General features: G+C 42.2%; 1 protein-coding gene across 5 annotated transcripts in view; it reads right to left on the bottom strand.

Annotated features, from left to right (window-relative positions):
- Positions 1 to 18,639, bottom strand: part of TBC1D1 (TBC1 domain family member 1) — a 246,921-nt gene that overhangs the window by 106,054 nt on the left and 122,228 nt on the right. For 4 of the 5 annotated variants that reach the window (XM_021717489.1, XM_021717490.1, XM_021717491.1 and 1 more), the window contains 4 exons: positions 16,155 to 16,259; positions 15,192 to 15,324; positions 8,494 to 8,585; positions 859 to 969 (listed from right to left, as the gene is read on the bottom strand). In XM_021717489.1, coding sequence (XP_021573164.1) covers positions 859 to 969; positions 8,494 to 8,585; positions 15,192 to 15,324; positions 16,155 to 16,259 — 441 coding nt within the window. Of the gene's footprint in view, positions 1 to 853; positions 970 to 8,493; positions 8,586 to 15,191; positions 15,325 to 16,154; positions 16,260 to 18,639 lie in introns of those variants that run through there. The other variant, XM_021717493.1, reaches the window with a different exon arrangement.

Below are 18,639 nucleotides of genomic sequence, written 5' to 3'. Positions count from 1 at the left end.
TTTGAGTCAGAGTCTCACTCTGTCACCCAGGCTGGAGTGCAGTGGCACGCTCACGGCCACTGCAGCCTCGACCTGCTGGGTTCAGGTGACCCTTCCACCTCCGCCTTCCTAGTAGCTGAACTACAGGTGCATGCTACCACGCCTGGTTAATTTTTTGATTTACTGTAGAGACGAGGTCTTGCCAAGTTGCACAGCTGGCCTTGAACTCCTGGATTCAGGCAAACCTTTCGCCTCGGCCTCCCAAAGTGCTAGAATTATAGACTTGAGCCACCGTACCCGGCCTAACCTGAATATCTTTAGGGCAGAAAAGAGCTATCAGTAGCCCCAACTTCTGACCTGGGATCCACAAAGAGAAAAGCTAGAGAAGACTGTGGACTCTGTACTTCAAGCGTGCAAAATGGAATTAAAGGTTCTGAATAGCACATACACCAGGCCTGCCAACATGGGACCCGATTTGCAATACTAGCATCTTAAATTCACGTTGCCTTTATAGTGCAAAAACGTTAAGGCACTTCATGCAATTCCTAAGGCAGCAGTGGGATGCCCTGCCCATTTTATAAGGGAGAAAGGTGAGGGGACAGGAGCTGGCTCCCTGCAAGCCAAGTGGCTCGTCTTGGGAGCATTCGCTCTTGAACTTCATTCCTGGGGCCCTGATAGAGCAGATGCATCCCCCATGATGCAAACAGAATTGTCTCTCACCTTCTCCAAGCACAATCTAACACTCCAGAGTTTTCCCCATATGTGCAACAAATGGAAATTAAATATGGGACAAAGGGAGGCTTCAGAGCTTTGGCAAATGCTTCAGACTTTGTTCACATGGCGCCCTGGTACAAGGTATAAGAGACAACAACACCATACCTGCCTTAGCTCTCCAATATGGACGTGTTCCTTTTGTTTCTCTTCATATAAACATCTCAGAAAAGAAATAATCAATTCATTCTCTCGCTGCTCGTTTCTTGGTCTCAATTTCTTTAAAAAAAATCAGACAGAATATATTACACTTACTTTTAATTGTCAACAAAATTGCTAAGCCATCCTTGGGGAATGTGTCTCACGCACTAACGAGTGTGGTTACCCAATTGTCTCACCAGGGGGCACCAATGATTCTGAAAGTGAGGATAATTTTTTAAAAGGAACAGAGGGGGGAGCCAGGGGCCACATTTAGCTCTTGATCTCTAATGTCCTCATACCTAAAAAAAATTTTAACATCAGATAGCGGCATAGTCAAAATATTTTCACAAACAAATGGTTTTTAAAACACAAGAAAAAAAAGAATCTACGTCAACACCCAGAGGTCAGCAGCCACAATGACCACACATTTATAAACTCTGATGAACTCATATGGTCAGGAAACTGGAAAGGAAAACAGCAACTGGACACAGGGCCATACTCTCCCACGCCAAATGTGTTCACCATGAAGCACATGGTGGAATTCCCAAGGGACATGCCCTTCCACACAATATATCGTGGCAGGTACTCAATTTCATCTTTCTCTCTTTCTAAAAATTCTCTCTACGCCTTTTGACTTTTCGACAGAATGGTGGCAGCGTTAGGATGTACAGCTTCTAGTTATTGCCTAGAAGTGTGGCTGGAGCCAAGTCACTTAATCTGTTGAAAAGGGGACTGTGCACAGAATAAACTCCACACAGTCTCCTGCTCCCAAATGCTTTCGAGCTGGCCTGTCACTCAGAGTGACTTTTTAAAAGGCCACCTAATTTAATGTACAGAGGGTGCCAAAAAAAATGTATACACGTTTTAAGAAAGGAAAAAATTGTATTCAAATTGTAATACTGAATAAGATGAATGCAAGTCACATTTGACTTCTGCAATTACAAGAGGTGCTCAAAGTGGTCACCACCAGTGTCCAGACACGTCTGGTGATGGGAGCATCTCTTAACATCACTTAAAATGTGGATACATTTTTTGGCACCTCCCTGGTATTTTATTTTCTCTAAATATGAAGAAAATAAAATGAATTACTCTGGGGTACACAAAGCTTTTGGTCTATGAACTCTGGAAATACATCTTTTTTTATAATGACAATTATTCATTGCTTGTTCCTCCTCTCTCCCTACTCAAAATTTCCAGCCTGCCCTTTAAAACAAACTCATGTATAATAAATGGTTCAATGCTGCTCTTGGTGACCTTTTTCCCCAGCTAATTAAGGAAGAGTGGCTTTACCCTGTGTGTTGTGGGCACTCAAAGCAAAAGTTAACACTAATCCAGACTTTCTGACATTTGCTTTCTTAAAGAAAAAGACCATTTTAAAAGGAAAATTGTTCTTGTTACTCAAACACAGTGAATGATTAGAGGGCTTGTTTTCACTGAGCACTTCCTGTTCTTTCAAATTTCAGACCGAAGTATTCCATATTTTAGAGGCTAAAGCAGAGATTGTCAACCTGGTCTCCAGGCCATGAACCCTGATGCTACAAATTGTACATGTTATATGCAACATGTGGATTTTTCTACAGAAAGTTTGTGTTGGATGCTCAGAAGGAAAGTGACAGTTAAGAGCCACGATCCAAGTTAACATGGCTAGGTCCCAAGGGATTTGGGGTACACTGAGTCTAAAAGTCCATGAAACCACAGGAACACTCATTCATTGCTGGTGGGAAGGCAAAATGGTATAGTCATGTTGGAAGACAGGCAGGCAGTTTCTTACAAAACCAAACATATTCTTACCACACAATTCAGTCATTGTACTCCTTGGTGTGTAACCAAATGAGTTGAAACGTATGTTTACACAGAAGCTTGCAACAGCATGTTTAGAGCAGCCTTCTTATCAAAACTTGGAAGCAACCAAGGTGTGCATCAGTAGACAAATGGGTGAACAAACTGGTGCATTATTCAGCAGTGGGAAATGAGCTATCAAGCCATAGAGAGAGAGATGTAAGAACCGTAAGTGCACATTGCTAAGGGAAAGAAGCCAGTCTGCAAAGGCTACAAACAAACTAATGATTCCAACTACGCGGCATTCTAGAAAAGGAAAGACTATGGAGATGATAAAAAGAGCAGAGGTTGCCAGGGGCTAGGGAGGAGGTGGGGGAGATGAACAGGCAGACACGGGATTCTCAACGCAGTGGAGCTATTCTGTATGATGCTGTCATGATGGACACATGACATTAGGCACCGTCACAACCCATGGAATGTATAACACCAACAGTGAGTATAAATGGACACTATGAACTTGAGTTAATAACACACAGGTCGGGTGTGGTAGCTCATGCCTCTAATCCCAGCACTTTGGGAGGCCATATGGGGAGGATTGCTTGAGCCCAGGACTTCGAGACCAGTTTGGGCAACATGGCGAGATGTCATCTCTACCAAAAAGTAAAAAATTAGACAGGTGTGGTGGTACACACCTGTAGTCCTGGCTACTCTGGAGGCTAAAGTGGAAGGACCCCCTGAATCCAAAAGATTGAAGCTGTGATGAACTGTGATCATGATACTACACTCCAGCCTGGGCAACAGAGTAAGACCCTGACTCAAAAAACAAAAAAAAGTACAAATATTGGTTCATCAATTGTAGCAAATATACCACACTCACGCAAGAAGTTATGTTAATAACAGGAGAAACTGTGGGGTAGGGGAAACTCTCTGTATTTTTCACCCAATTTTCCCGTAAACCTAAGACTGCTCTAAAAAAATAAAGTCTAATAAAAAACAAAAACAGTTCAGAGAAGCAGACCGGAGTACCAAGAGCCTCTGAGCAGCTGCAGGTACTTGAGGGGTGACCTGTGCTTTCTTATCCTGTATTTTTACTTAAACCTTTGGGCTACCCGCACAGGGAAATGTGTATTTTGCTTGGAGAAACTCTTCATGATCGTCTATTTCAAAATATCAAAAAAAGGCTACGTATGCAGTCATGGGAGAGGAGAAATATTCCTACATTTTTTTTCTCCTCAAAATACACATGAAAAAGACTAAGAAACAGGCAGGCAGAACATTATTAAAAATGGATGCCAGAGTCCGAGACTGTGCCACGGAGCTTCTTAAACATCACAGAGGATGAGTTACCAAAGCAAAGAAATACATGTTTATGGCATCAATCAATGTCGAGAAATCAATCTGTCCTTAAAGTAATTCTAAAATATGACAAGAGGCTACCCTTCTATTGAGTTAAAAAAGATTAGCAGATATCACTTCCCTAAAACCTCCCAGGTGATCTCACCACACTTGACAGTGGCCAATCATAGTTTCTTAAAGGTGATTCCATTTTATAAACATCCACTGGTCAGAGAGACAAGTCTTAAGAAAATAATGGGGAAACATGGTGGGTAATATCACTTTGCAACCAAAAATTGGTTTGCTTGTTCAAAATTAATCCATAGTGTCATAGGTCAGGATGGAAGGTGGTGAGGGGGGAGGCGACAGCAGAAATGAGGCAGGAAAATGCTCTGTTTCTTAATTTTGGCACTGGCCACACAGGTCTATTAACCTTACAAAAATGCATTGAACTACACACCATTGGCTCATGTGCTTTTCTAGTGGCATGTTATCCTTCAATTTAGAAAAGAATAATATAAAACAATTGCCGGCTAAAAGTAACAAAACGAATTTTGTTACATGTTTCTTAACCTCATTTGCATGAGAGGCTTATAAATTACTGTAAAGACAATTCAAAAGTAAATTTCCAGTTGGGTGTGGCGACACATGCCTGTAGTTGCAGCTACTCAAGAGGCTGAGGCAGGAGGCCTACTTAAGCCCAGGAGGTCGAGGCTATATTGCACTATGATCACACTGAAGCATAGCCACTGTATTCCAGCCTGGGCAATATAACAAGACTTTCTTTTTAAAAATCATAAAAATAGATCAATAAATAGATTTCCAACACTGATTCATGAATATCAGAATGCTAAGAAAACCCGTGGTCTTCTATGGAAGCTACTTTATAAGACAATGCTCATGTGGACACTATACTGACATCTTTTTAAAAATAAATTATAGGCCTGGCTTGGTGGCTCAGCCTGTAATCCCAGCAATTTGGGAGGCCAAGGTAAGTGGATTGCCTGAACCTGCGGGTTCAAGACCAGCCCGGGCAACTTGGCAAGACCTGGTCTCTACAAAAATTACCCGGGCATGGTAGCACATGCCTGTAGTTCCAGCTACTTGGAAGGCTGAGGCGGATAGATCGCCAGAGCCCAGCAGGTCGACGCTGGGGTGGCCGTAAGCGTGCTACTGCACTCCAGCCTAGGTGACAGAGTGAGACTTCGACTCAAAAAAAAAGAAATAATAAAATGAAAATAAATTATAACCAAATTTTATAAGAAGTAATTTTAAAACCATGGAAAATCCAACTAAGTTGATTATATTCTTTCAGAAAGCAAAAAAGGCTCTCCTGGCCATGAATCTTTAAACTGTGCAGTCATCTGATTTAATGAATTATCAATGCCTATTGAGTATAAATCCACTTGATTTATCTACTCAGTATTTAATTAAGCCATGCCCTGAAATATGCTCTTGAGGATTGGGAGGATCAGACTGGGAGACATTTCATTTGCTAGCCCTCCTGTGGCTTGATAGCCATTCTTCATCCTGAACATGACTGATTTGGATCTAGCACTCTTGGCCATCAGCGGAGCAGCACAAGGAGAGAATGAAACCCCCATGAGGTCACCCTCACAAATGCCTAGTTAAGTATGTTTGAAAATTACATATTTTGGCTAGGTACAGTGGCTTATGCCTGTAATCTCAGCACTTTGGGAGGCCATGGTGGAGGACTGCTTGAGCCCAGGATTTCAAGACCAGCCTGGGCAACATAGCAAGAACTCATCTCCACAAAAAAAATTTTAAAAAAGTAGCCAAGCATAGTAGTGCATGCCTGTAGTCCCAGCTACTCAGGAGGTCGAGGCCATGGTGAGGCATGATCGTGCCACTGCACTCCAGCCTGGGCAACATAGCAAGACCTCGAATCAAAAAAAAAAAAGAAGCACATTTTGAGAAGCTCATCAATTAAAAGGTGGTTTTGCAGTGCTATATGCCCACATATGTATCTGGCACCACAGTCTCTTCTCAGGGCTAACAGTGTTGGCTTGTTTACAGCAGAGTTCATCTCCAGCATCACTGATGGGGTTATTATTGATTTCTTTTTCTTTACACCTCTGTTTGCATTCCACTTTTTTGATGTGTTAAACACTCATTTACAAAAACAATGAATATGGTATCTATGTTTTAATAACTATTTAAGTAATCATGTACCATTAGTTTCAATAGTAATTATATTTGCCTTAGAATATCTGCCCTTGTAGGAGTTTTGAAGAAACAAATTCCCTTCCAGGAAAGACTATTTTCAAAGAAAAATATTTACTATTCTGTTTACAAAAGATTCGTGGTACTGAAAAGTCACAGTTTTCTTTAGGGCCTTTTTGAAATGTATGATTTTCTTTTCTTTTTTTTTCTTTTTTTTTTTTTGAGTTGGAGTCTCACTCTGTCGCCCAGACTGGAGTGCAGTGGCCGCTCCCGGCCACCGCAGCCTCGACCTGCTGGACTCCGGTGATCCTTCCTCAGCCTTATAAGTAGTCGGAACTACAGGCGTGCGCTACCACGCCCGGCTGATTTTTTGATTTATTGTAGAGATGAGGTCTCACTGCCCAGGCGGGTCTTGAACCTGCGGGCTCAGGCAATCCACTCACCTCAGCCTCCCAAAGGCGTGGGATTACAGGCTGAGCCACTGAGCCCGGCTCAAAATGTATGATTTCCAAACACATTAGCAGGTACTCTAAGCCACGAGAAGAAAAGATCCATGAACTTGTATCATTCAAGAAAGAGCCACACTCAAAAGATGGACAAAGTGTGAATCGGCTTTTCTGAGCCAGTGAACACCGCCACTGCCCTGTGGTGTTCAGAGTAGCCAATCACAGAGACATCTAGAACACACAGGGGCCCAGGAGATTCACTGAGTGCTTTTTTGTTGTTGTTAAGTGAATCTTAGTCATATCCACTTCTTTCTAAAGTCTCTTTGCCATAATGTAATACTGGGTATCAAAAACCATATGGGTCAAAGAGAATCTCAGAGTCATATTCATTAGGAACTTTTCTTTGCTGTGGAATTGTTTTTGTGTTGCCTACACTGATTCATCACACTGTTTTAAGGACTCGACACAGTACTGTCCAAACAAAAAAGAAAACCCACATTGTGCAAGGGAGGTTTGTCTTCTATTATTGCTAGAAACATGTTCCTCAAAGTGACTTGACGATTCTAGCACCGTAAGTGGGTTGGCATTAGATGAAAAAGGCCCCAGCTTCAATGATAAATGCATTAATAATCAGAAGCATATTGTCTGTTTCTGAATTCCAAGTAGAAATCACACTTGTCTACGGGTATAGTGCACTTCAAACTCTAAACAACTTTTCAAGAAAAAAACCAAAGTTGCAATGTCTCAAGTTGACTCAGAAGAAAATAAAATGTAAAGGCAACTGAAATTGTGAACATTCTCCTCTAGGCTATTTGGGAAATTTTAAAAAATCTTCCTGTGCCTTCTTGCCACAAACATCTGCCAATTCCACTGTAGACAGAAACAATGAGATGAGAGAAGAACTCCAACATGTGATTACAAAGAAAAAGACAATCCTTTGATTTTTTTCTTTTTTTACACTAACGGAAAGCACATTGTACATCCTGTCTGTCTGGTCTTTTCCCAGTGAGGAGAGCAAGCGCCCTGATACCCCATAAGGCTGCTCGCCTTCTTGTTTTGTTGAAAGACTCTATTTGCAGGACCTGCTGGCCACCACCCTCCCTCCCAAAAGAGATATTCAGTCTTCATTCTGATGCGTTCCCCTCGCTAGAAAAGTGTCAGGAAACTGTAGGAAATGGCCTTCGGCTAAAGCAGACATGAAATGTGTGACGAGCTCATTAAAGATTCATAATGAACAGACTCCAGGCGTGCCAGCACGCGCAGCATGGTTGCCCTGAGATACACCGCATCTAAATGCGAGGGCAAAGCCAGCTCCCAGGGTCAAGGCTGACAGCCCCTGAGCTTGGATTCTGTGTTGCTTTCTGAGTTGTTTCTTTAGGGTCGATATGATATGGCTCTAAGTGGACACCCTGCCATAAATCTATTTTCAAAAGAAAAACAAAGCAGTTAGGTTCAAGTTCATGTACCAAACATTGTCTCGTTCAACTCCCACACTTAAGGAAGGGGCTGGCAGGGGTTTCCTGCAGAGCGGATGACTGCGTATGGACCCCAGGCCAGGCCTTCTGTCTCCCACACTTGGCTCTCTCCTCTTCACAACCTCCTCTTTCCTATTCTAACATATTTGCTTAGGGAAGAGGCATCCATGTTTCAGACTTTTTTACTATGTAAACCACCACCTGCTGTGAATCTGAAACTCTGGCCTGGCGCCTGTACGGGGCGTATTAGAGCCTAGGCCAAGGGAGCTTAAGGCCCTTCTGCCAGGCTGGGACAGCACAGATTTACTGTGTTGCATGAATAATGTCTCACAGGTAAGCTGCCTGCCTTCCCTTCTGCCTAGAAATGAAAAACTCTACTGTACCTGAACCTCCTCAAAAATAGTTGCTTGCTCCTGATTAGTTAATGTCGTCAGATGCTTCTGCAGTTCTAACTTGGTTTTGGAAGAATTCATTCCTGTTAAGAGAAAAAACGGAGATGTGAAAAAAAAAAAAACAACTATGAAAAAGTTGTGAGGTAGAGTTAGCCTCTTCCACACCATTCTCTTTATGTTCTTCCCACTTCAGGCTTTCAAAGTTTTATAAAAATTCTAATCAGTAATAATGTCAATGATGTTATCATCGCCATCATCTTCTAACTGAGCTCTGATGTGCTCAATGCTGTATATTAGGCATTAAACCTACATCATTTCACATAAATCTCAAAACAACCTGAAGAAGAGGATGCTATTATCCCCATTTCACAGCTAAGGAAACTGAGGCCCGGGTTACAAAGACCACCGACTTGGACTCTCCCACAAATTTATGTGGTTCCAAACTACCTCCTCCATGTTAAAAAAACCTCACATCATCAATGTTCTCCTCATGGTAAATTCTGTTGAGTATATATAAACATGACAACTTTTTTTCATTAAAAAAAATTTTTTTTTAAATCACTATGTTGTCCAGCTGGTCTCAAACTCTGGGGCTCAAGTGATTCTCCTATGTTGGCCTCCCAGAGTGCTGGGATTATAGACATGAGCCAGTGTGCCCGGCCAGATAACTTTTTCTTAAAGAAAAACAACTACTACTACACAGTCTGAAACTGACCATTTCTTGCATGTTGGATTCTTTTCACATAAAACTGGTCCACGTGGCTAACAATTTTCCTTTTATCACCATATGCTTATTCACAATCTTACAATCTTAAGACCATTGAATTAACATTACAAAGGGTTTTGAGTTATGCAAACAAAGTCATGACGTAATTTTAGTGCCCGTTAGGATCTGGTATTTCAAGCAGTTCCTTCCTCAGACAAATGTGACTGACAGCCTGTACTGCTCTTTCTTGATGGCCCGAGATAAATGTCACACACACAATGAGATTTATAATGAAAGGATTTGCTGACCCACCCATATGAAAACACCCACACTGGCTATTTTTTCAACAAGGGAAGCTCTCCCCTCAGCTACCTGCCACTCCCCTTTCCTCATCCCAAGACGGTGTACCCTGGGCAGAAAGGCCTGACCAAAGCTGAGCTGGACAGCGTGTCACAGTGTCAGATGCTCCTAAACAACTAAAGGAGGCCAGAGAGAAACCTGCCAAGCTAGGGAATCCTCTTCAGGAACCCAGAAACCATACCTTTGTTTTCCAGATGTGTTTGCTGAGGACTGGAGAAGCCGGGTGACGTGTCAAAGGTCAGGAGGCCACTCAGCAGCCATGCCTGCCCAGGGTCAATGCCCCTTCCCAAGGCAGCTGAGCCCAATTCTCTCGGCAGGCCGTGCTGGGGCAGAGGAAGCTCAAACTGTTCTGCTTCCAGAAAGGTATTCTTCTCTTTTTTTAACCCAAGAAAACCCTGATAGGCCATCATAAAAATAATGATCAATATTCTCTTTTTTTGAATCAGAGCCTCACTCTCTTGTCCAGGCTGGAGGGCAGTGGCACCATCACAGCTCACCACAGCCTTGACTTCCTGGGCTCAAGTGACCCTCCTGCCTTAGCCTCTCAAATAGCTGGGACTACAGGTGAGCGCCACCCATGTGCAGCTAATTTTTTTATTTTTCTATAGTTGTCCAGGCTGGTCTCGAACTCCTGGGGAAGCATTTCTAAAAGTATAGATGGCACATTGTTAGAGGCATCTCTGGGCTTAAGCAATCCTCCTGCCTCAGTCTCCCAAAGTGCTGGGATTGCAGGCGTGAGCCACCACACCTGGCCTCCAATATTTCTTAAATGATCGCTATATCACCTCGCTTAACACTTTACATTTATTATCTCATTTAATCTTCAAAATAATCCTTGAAATGACCATTTTCTTTTTTTGTTTTTCCTTCTTCTTTTTAGTAATCCCAATGTAGAAAAAACTGAGGTACGCTGAGGTCAAGTATTTTGTCCAAGGTTTTAAGCAAGGGACAGAATTAGAATCTGAACCATGTCTGTTTGCCTCCAGTGACCTGGCTCTAAGCCACTCGATGCCCCTTGACTAGGAGTCAAGTTGCTTGACACTCAGGTGACTGCAATGCAACAGTGAATTGTGCAGAGAAGACAGATGGATTGTCAGAGTATACTTCCATACTCTTCCGGCATGCTGCCAGGTTACACAAGGCCAGGAGAGCTGGTGCAAGGCACTGTGTCCATCACTTAAATGCTAAGGTGAACTAGTGTGTACATTGATGAATAAAAGCATCCAGTGATGATTATCTGTCTCCTTCCCACACATAAGGGATGTCTCTGACACAGTCTAAGCATCCTATTTTGGAAAAACCTATTGTTTCATGAAACATTCCTATGCGAGAAATAAATCCTAAGCCCTAAGAAGAGTTAGACTAATTCCAGACTCTCGACAGTCTCAGGTGAAATCATGACCTGCAGTGCATTCTTCACTTCAGCAGGCCCAAGGGGATCCCCGGCCAGTTTCATCCTGGCTTCAGGATGCTTCAAGCCATCAGGCTTCTTGCTCCATCTCAAATCAGCTGGTCCCACCTCTGTGTGGATTCTTCCCACCCCAGGCCCTCGTGGATGGGTCCCATCACAAGGTTCCATGCCAAGGCAGGTGCTCAGTGGCTTCCCCAGGCTACTGGCGGAGAATGGGAAGAAAGGAACAAAGCAGAAAAGAGGTAACCAGAGCCTAAGGAACTTCCAGACTCTGATCCCTCTCAGCCCCTGTTGCCAGTGAGGCCACACCACACTGCAGGTGCTAGAAAGGCTCTTATTCCAGGGGGCTCTGATGACTTTGTTTCACTGGAGGAAAACTTTGCTCTGAGTGCAAAAGAAAATCTCAGTTCAACCTTCCATTATTGTCTGAGTGGAAGAATAAGTCATTCAAGCAATTCCCAAAATGCTCCTACAAATTCCAAGCCAAATACTACACAAGGACCTCGGGGTGTACACAGTTCTAATACAGAATTGGGTATAGCTGACTTCTAATATGTTGTAAGTGCATATAAGAGTAGAGAAACCAGTGTGGACAACACGGACAGTGTGGTCAACAAGGACAGTACTATTGCATTGATTCTCAGGTATAACTTGACTACATCAACTGATTAAGAAAACACAGATTTTAAGTATTTTTTAATGTGGCCATGTTACTAGTCTTCTCCAGAGTTTACAGAGTTCTTGGTTGGACCATAGCTTCCTGGTAGAACTACACTTACAGGAACATATAATGAGTTTTAATAAGCTACTTCTCTCTCCTTAATAGGAACACAAGGAACAAGTCCCTTAATAGGCAAGGGACTCTCTAACTGTTTGTTAAACAACTAGCACGTCCTCAACTAAGGATGCCTCTAACAATGTGCCATCTATCCTTTTAGAAATGCTCCCCCAGGAGTTTGAGACCAGCCTAGACAACATAATGAGACATGGTCTCTACAAAAAAAATTTTTTTAATTAAAAAAAATAGCTGGTCATGGTGGTATACACCTGCAATCCTAGCAATTGGAGAAGCTGAGGCAGGAGGATTGCTTGAGCTCAAGAGTTCAAGGCTGCTGTAAACATTGACACCACCACTGCACTCCAGCCTGGGTGAAAGAATGAGAGCTTTTCCCAAAAAGAAGAAGAAGAAGAAAGAAATAAACGCTTCCCACCATGTAGGTAAAGTCTACCCTCACCAGACTCCTAAATATACCATACACCATTTAAGAATGTTTTGACACAAGCAAGGTTTTCTGCTTTGGTTGGGAATTTATCAGATAAAAGATGAATTAAATGATGGATTTCAAAACGACACCAGCAACATCCTGCCCCGATGAAACTTTTCAGCTGTAACTTTCTGGAAGCTAAGCCAGTCCCAGGAAAGATCTATCAAGTAGAACTTGGGAAGCACTCCAAATTCTGCAGATCGCCATCTGCTTTATCTGCAAGGCCAGTCATTGCTGGCATCGTAATAAGCTCTTAAGGGACATTTTTGTCATCGGTTACCTTATCTTGACAACCACTAAGGAAAGGGTTCATGATCCTTTCAGCTGGGAACTCTAGTTACAGCAAAACTTCTTGTGTTCCCAGATATATTTTGTATCGTGTCAGCAAATAGCAACAGTTGGAGAAAACAGTCGAAAATATCCATCATGTTCAGTCATTTTAAAGAGCACTGTACTGCCACAAATGAACCTTCCCAGACTTTAATATGTCAATTGCTAATTTATCTCATTTTAAAAGGGAAACCAGATAACCACTTCACATGCATTAGAATGGCTATCATCCAAAAAACAAGAAAATAGCACATTTTGATACTAGATACTAGAACCCCTGTGCATTGGCAGTGGGAATGGGAAATGGTCTAATTGCTTCAGGAGACACAAGTACCATATAATCTAGCAATTTCACTTCTGGGTATATATACCTGAATTGCAAGCAGGCACTTGAACAGCTATTTGTGCATGAACATTTGAAATAACATGATTCACAACAGCCAAAAGGTGGAAATAACTCAAATGTCCACTGATAGATAAATGGATAAACAAAATGTGGCATACACATATAATGGAGTATTATTCAGCCTTAAAAAAATTAAATTTGTGCACATGCTACCACATGAATGAACCTAGAAGACATTACGTATGCTAAGTGAAATAAGCCAGAAAAAAAGAGTACAAATATGGTCTGATTCCACTTATATGAAGGTACCTGGAGGACTCCAGTTCATACGGACAGAAAGTAGGATGGTGGTCATGAGAGGCTGGGGGGAAGGAGAGTTAACATTTAATATGTTTCAGTTCGGAAAGATGAAAATGTTCTGGAGATGGATGATGGTGAAGACTGACAATGTGAATGGACTTAATGAAACTGAATTATACATTTTTAAACAGGTTAAAATGGGATCCTGGTGCAGTGGCACACACCTGTAATCCCAGCTTTTTGGGAGGCCGAGTTGGGAGGATTGCTTGAGCCTAGGAGTTTGAGACTGGCCTAGGCAACATAGCAAGATCCTGTCTCTACAAAACGTGTGTGTGTGTGTGTGTGTGTGTGTGTGTGTGTGTGTGTGTGTGTGTGTGTATCACTTCTGGGTATGTATACCCGAAAGAATTGGAAGCAGGTACTTGAACAGTTATTTGTACATGAATATTCGTGGCAGCATTATTCACAACAATCAAGTTGGGAGGCTATAGTAAGCTGTAATTGTACCACTGCACTCCAGCCTGGGCAAAAGAATAAGACCCTGACTCAAAAATATTTTTAAAAAAAAATTTTTTTTTAAAGCTAGAATGGTAAATTTTATGTAATGTATATTTTTCCCACACTTAGTTTTTAAAAAAGGAAAATCAGATATAAATAGCCATGTAGCTGCTCTTTACCAAAAGCATTTGAGATACATAGGAAAATGACCAAATCTTTTTCTTTTCACATTAGCATGGGTTGTTTAAATCGTGTGATACCCCATTAGAAAAAAAAAAATTAGAAATCCTCCCATCCACAGAACAAAAATACAAATAGAGGGCCCCTTCCTCTTCCAGATGCGTCAGGTAAACAGCATTACTACTCTCTTCCAGCTTCATCTCAGCTCTGTCCTTTCACTCAAGCCTGGGTGACAGAGTGAAACCCCCAACTGGAAATAATAATAATAATACTAAAATGAACACTAAAACTTGGGTTTTCAGATCTTAGTTATTTTATTGTTATGGGACCAATCAAAGTAACATTTCTGATCGCCCTTCCCTGCAATCCCAGAGATAGAGATTCTCTCTTCCTGCATGAGGCGGATTCTCACGCTTGTTCAGAAAGAGCGCCCTCCAGTCCTTTCTGGCTTCTCTGGCCCCATGGGCTCTGAATCTGCACAAACCACTCTAATTCTTAAAACCAAAGTCAGTTGCAGTCCTGGCCTTCTCCTAGCAGGACCTTCTCCTGGAGAGGTTTGGTCACAGGCACCGTGAGGGCTTTACTGCCTGGGGCTGAATCCTGGACTCACCCTATACTAATTTATTCCTAGGCATCCCTAATCCTCAATTTACTCATCCGCAAAATGTGTAAAATAAATAGTCCCCTCTTCTCCCATAAATGTGGTGAGGCCTGAATGGATCACAGAAAGCATTTCACACAGTGCCTGGCAGATCTTAAGTATTCAACAAATACTGGCTGTTAAGTCCTAACACAAGTTTCTGGAAATCTTGGTCAATACACAACAGTCACCACTTCTTTTATTCCATCCCATTTGCTCCTCAATTGAAACCTGTCTCCTCTTCCCTCCACTCCATTCAAACGGCACTGGGATCGCTTACCGTGTACCTTCTAATGGAGAAGCTTAGCGAACATTCCTTAGTTCTTCTCTTTCTAGATCTCTCTAGACTATTCACACAGCGTGAAAAATGCTAGGCAACCGATTTGGTAACCTCTGTTTCCCGAACACCTCCACCACCCTCAGAGTAGCCTGGAGGGGAGATAACAGGCAGGGCCTTGGGTTCTTATCGAAGTGGCCCCAGCACCTGGCAAGACACCTGACACTCAGAAGACACCCACTGCACGTTGCGTGTCTACCCACCAACACTGTGGCTAGCACAAGCCTGTTAGGCAGAACCTTTCAGCAAATGCGTATCGCTCGAGGTGTTCCTGGGATTCTGAACCCCACAGTGTTGGTGCGGGTCCCCTACTCACCCTCTATCCTCTCACAGAGCTTGTGCAGGGCCTGCAGTGGGCAGCCCTCGCACAGTTGGGCGGGCGCTTTTGCCGTCTGCTGCACCGCTGCCACCGTGAAAGCCTGTTTCAGGGTCATCATAATTTCATCAACCTAATCAAAGAGAAAAGAAATTGTAGCCAGCAAAAAGTTAACTTAAAATTAACTGGGCAGAGATGTCACAAAATCTACAGAAAAGACCTTTTGAGATATTAAGAATTTTTCTGGACTACTCTTCATGGGCCAACAGATAATAATTGTACTAATGGCTAGGATTACAGTCTGAGTACTACCTGGGTGCTTCATAAAACAGATAAGGGAAAAGTTAAAAATGTAAACTAAAGACTGGGCATGGTGGCTCACATCTGTAATCCCAGTATGCTGAAAGGCCAAGGTGGGAAGACTGCTTGAGCCCAGGAGTTCAAGACCAACCTGGGGAACATAGCAAGACCGTGCTACAAAAAATTAAAAAATCAGCTGGGTGTGGCAACGCACACCTGTTGTCTCAGCTACTCGGGAGGCTGAGGTGGAAGGATTTCCTGAGCCCAGGAATCTGAGGCTCTGGTGAGCCATGATGGTGCCACTGCACTCCAGCCTGGGCAACACAGTAAGACCTTCACTCAAAAAAGAATAATAATAATAAAAATGCAAACTAAATACTGAACAAAAAGCAAACTCCTCTTATCAAAAGTCCAAAGTGACATTTTTAAATGCTAGACCAGAAGGTGAAACTGAGCAAATTCTTCAAACATAATAAAAAATGTAAAATGCATATGCAAATAAGTCTCAGATGTGTATGAGCTAGTTATTAAACAGTCAAGAGTAAATAATTAAAGCCAAACAATGGTATGTCAATGACACTCTGGTTTTGCTAAGGACAGAAACACCAGTGAGGTCAAGAACCCTTGTGAACGTGGTTGCAGGGACACATGTGCCCATCTCACCAGAGCTTCATTTGCGCACTGAAACACGTAACAGACGAAGGGAAAGCCGCCGCCTCCCGAGGACTCCCGGCAGATAAACCCAAAGTGGTCCACGTGTCTGATGCCCTGTCAGAGGCAGGGGAAGGAGAGAACAGAGGGTGAGCTGTATCCAGAAGAGGCACCACCACCAGAAATGCACCTGAGAACTTACACGACACAGCGTTAAAGAACACTAGAAAATTACTATTTTCTCAGACATTTTGAAATTTTAAAAAGATATAAAAACATCTCTCTCACATAGGATAAAGACCAAGGTTGTTTTACCAAAATGCTACTTTGATTAGACCCATAACAATAAAATAACTAAGATCTGAAAACTCAAGCTTTAGTGCTCATTTTGGTATTTTTATTTTATTATGATTGTTGTTATTATTTTGAGTCAGGAATTTCACTCTGTCTCCCAGGGTGGAGTGCAGAGGCGCAATCACGGCTCACTGCAGCTTTGATCTCCTGGGCTCAGGCAATCCTTCCAGCTTAGCCTCCCAAGTAGCTAGGACTACAGGCACATGCCACCATGCCCAGCTAATTTTTTTGATATTTTCTGTAGAGAAAAATTTTAGGATTTTTTAAAAAGCAGAAAAAAGCTGACAGAAAAATCAGAACTTTTCTTAGGTATTAAAAGAATTTTTAAAATGGCTCGAAAAATCAAAAGCATACCAGAGATTAATGAAGAAACACAACCATGTACATATACACATGTACATGTATGTGCTTGAATGCACACACACACACACAAAAGTTTAAAAATGATTTCAAATATGTTTGCACTCATAAAATAAATACTAAAGTGAACTGGAATAAATAATGCAGGCCACCAGAGTGGCTCACGTTTGTAATCCCAGCACTTTGGGAGGCCGAAGCAAGAGGACTGCTTGAGCCCAGGAGTTTGAGACCAGCCTGGGCAATATAGTGAGACCTCATCTCTACAAACAAATAAAAAATTAAAAAAAATAAAAATAAATTAGCCAGGCATGGTGGCGTGTGCCTATAGTCCCAGCTATTCAGGAGGCTGAGGCAGAAGGATTGCCTGAGCCCAGGAGGTTGAGGATGCAGTGAGCTGTGATGGTGCCACTGCACTCCAGTCTGGGTCATAGAGTGAGATCCTGAATCAAAAAAATATATATATATATATATGCACAAAGTAGTGTAGCTTTTCAACATAAGTTATTAGCTCAAGGCTCTACTATAGTTTCCTAAGAACTCTTTTAAATGAATATTAATATGTAAACTTGTTTTGAAATCCCCAGCTAACAGAGGCGCCCTAATACAGATAAAACATCTCCCATAAACATCAATATGTCAATGTCTTCTGGAAGCATCAGCATGCAGAGCTATGAGCGCTGATGGTGTGAGGTTCAGGTAATCATATAAACAAGAAATAATGAAGCTACAGCATAAAAATATGAACATTTAACATGAAGACTTCAACAGTATTCCTTTAGGGCAATGCAAGTAAATAAATAAATAAAGACTTCAACAGAAATAGCAGCAAATTGGGATAAAAATTCTGTGGATAGTCTTACTTTCAAGGCCAAATATTTTCCAATCAATGACCAATCACTGACATACCCTGACATCTCAATCAGCATTCTGTACGAGCAAATTAAGCACAGGCTAGTGGCTGCAACTTAGGGCAATATGACTCAGAAAAATCTTTTCTTTGTAAGTGATTCCCTAATGACTCTATAAAGAACATTATTTTTTTTTTTTTTGAGTTGGAGTCTCACTCTGTCACCCAGACTGGAGTGCAGTGGTCGCTCCTGGCCACCGCAGCCTTGACCTGCTGTGCTCCGGCGATCCTTCCGCCTCAGCCTTCCAAGTAGCTGGAACTACAGGCGCGTGCAACCATGCCCGGCTAATTTTTGATTTATTGTAGAGATGAGGGCTTGCCAAGTTGCCCAGGTGGGTCTCGAACCCGCAGGCTCAGGCAATCCACTCACCTCGGCCTCCCAAAGCATGGGATTACAGGCTGAGCCACCGAGCCTGGCTAGAACATTCTTCATTTGCAGATTTTGCAGGGAAAAAAATCCTTTTTGACTATTTAAGTAGATCATTTTCTTTTTTTTTTTTTTTTTGAGCTGGAGTCTCACTCAGTCACCCAGACTGGAGTGCAATGGCCGCCCCCGGCCACCGCAAGTAGATCATTTTCTAAACCAACAAATGCTGAGATTTTCATTATATTTTATTAATTATGAAAAGACAGAGTTTAAAAAAAATAGCCAAACATAACTTTAACAGGCCTCATATTTGTTAGGAAGGTCCTGAGTAGAACTGGCCTAGCTATGAATGGATTGATCCAGCCAAAACCTCTCGATGAAACTCCTGGAAGAGTATCAAGAAAGAAGTTTTCAAGTAGACACTGGATTATGAGTAAAACATTCACAAAGATAAGCACCATTATATTTGAAGGGAGAAGAAACACTGATGACTGGTACCAAAAAATGTG

Source organism: Carlito syrichta, unplaced genomic scaffold (genome assembly GCF_000164805.1).
Source record: "Carlito syrichta isolate Samal-C Ts95f unplaced genomic scaffold, Tarsius_syrichta-2.0.1 Scaffold309784, whole genome shotgun sequence".
Lineage (NCBI taxonomy): Eukaryota > Metazoa > Chordata > Mammalia > Primates > Tarsiidae > Carlito > Carlito syrichta.
The sequence above is the reverse complement of the archived record's forward strand: the minus strand, read 5'-3'. Positions and strand labels throughout refer to the sequence as shown.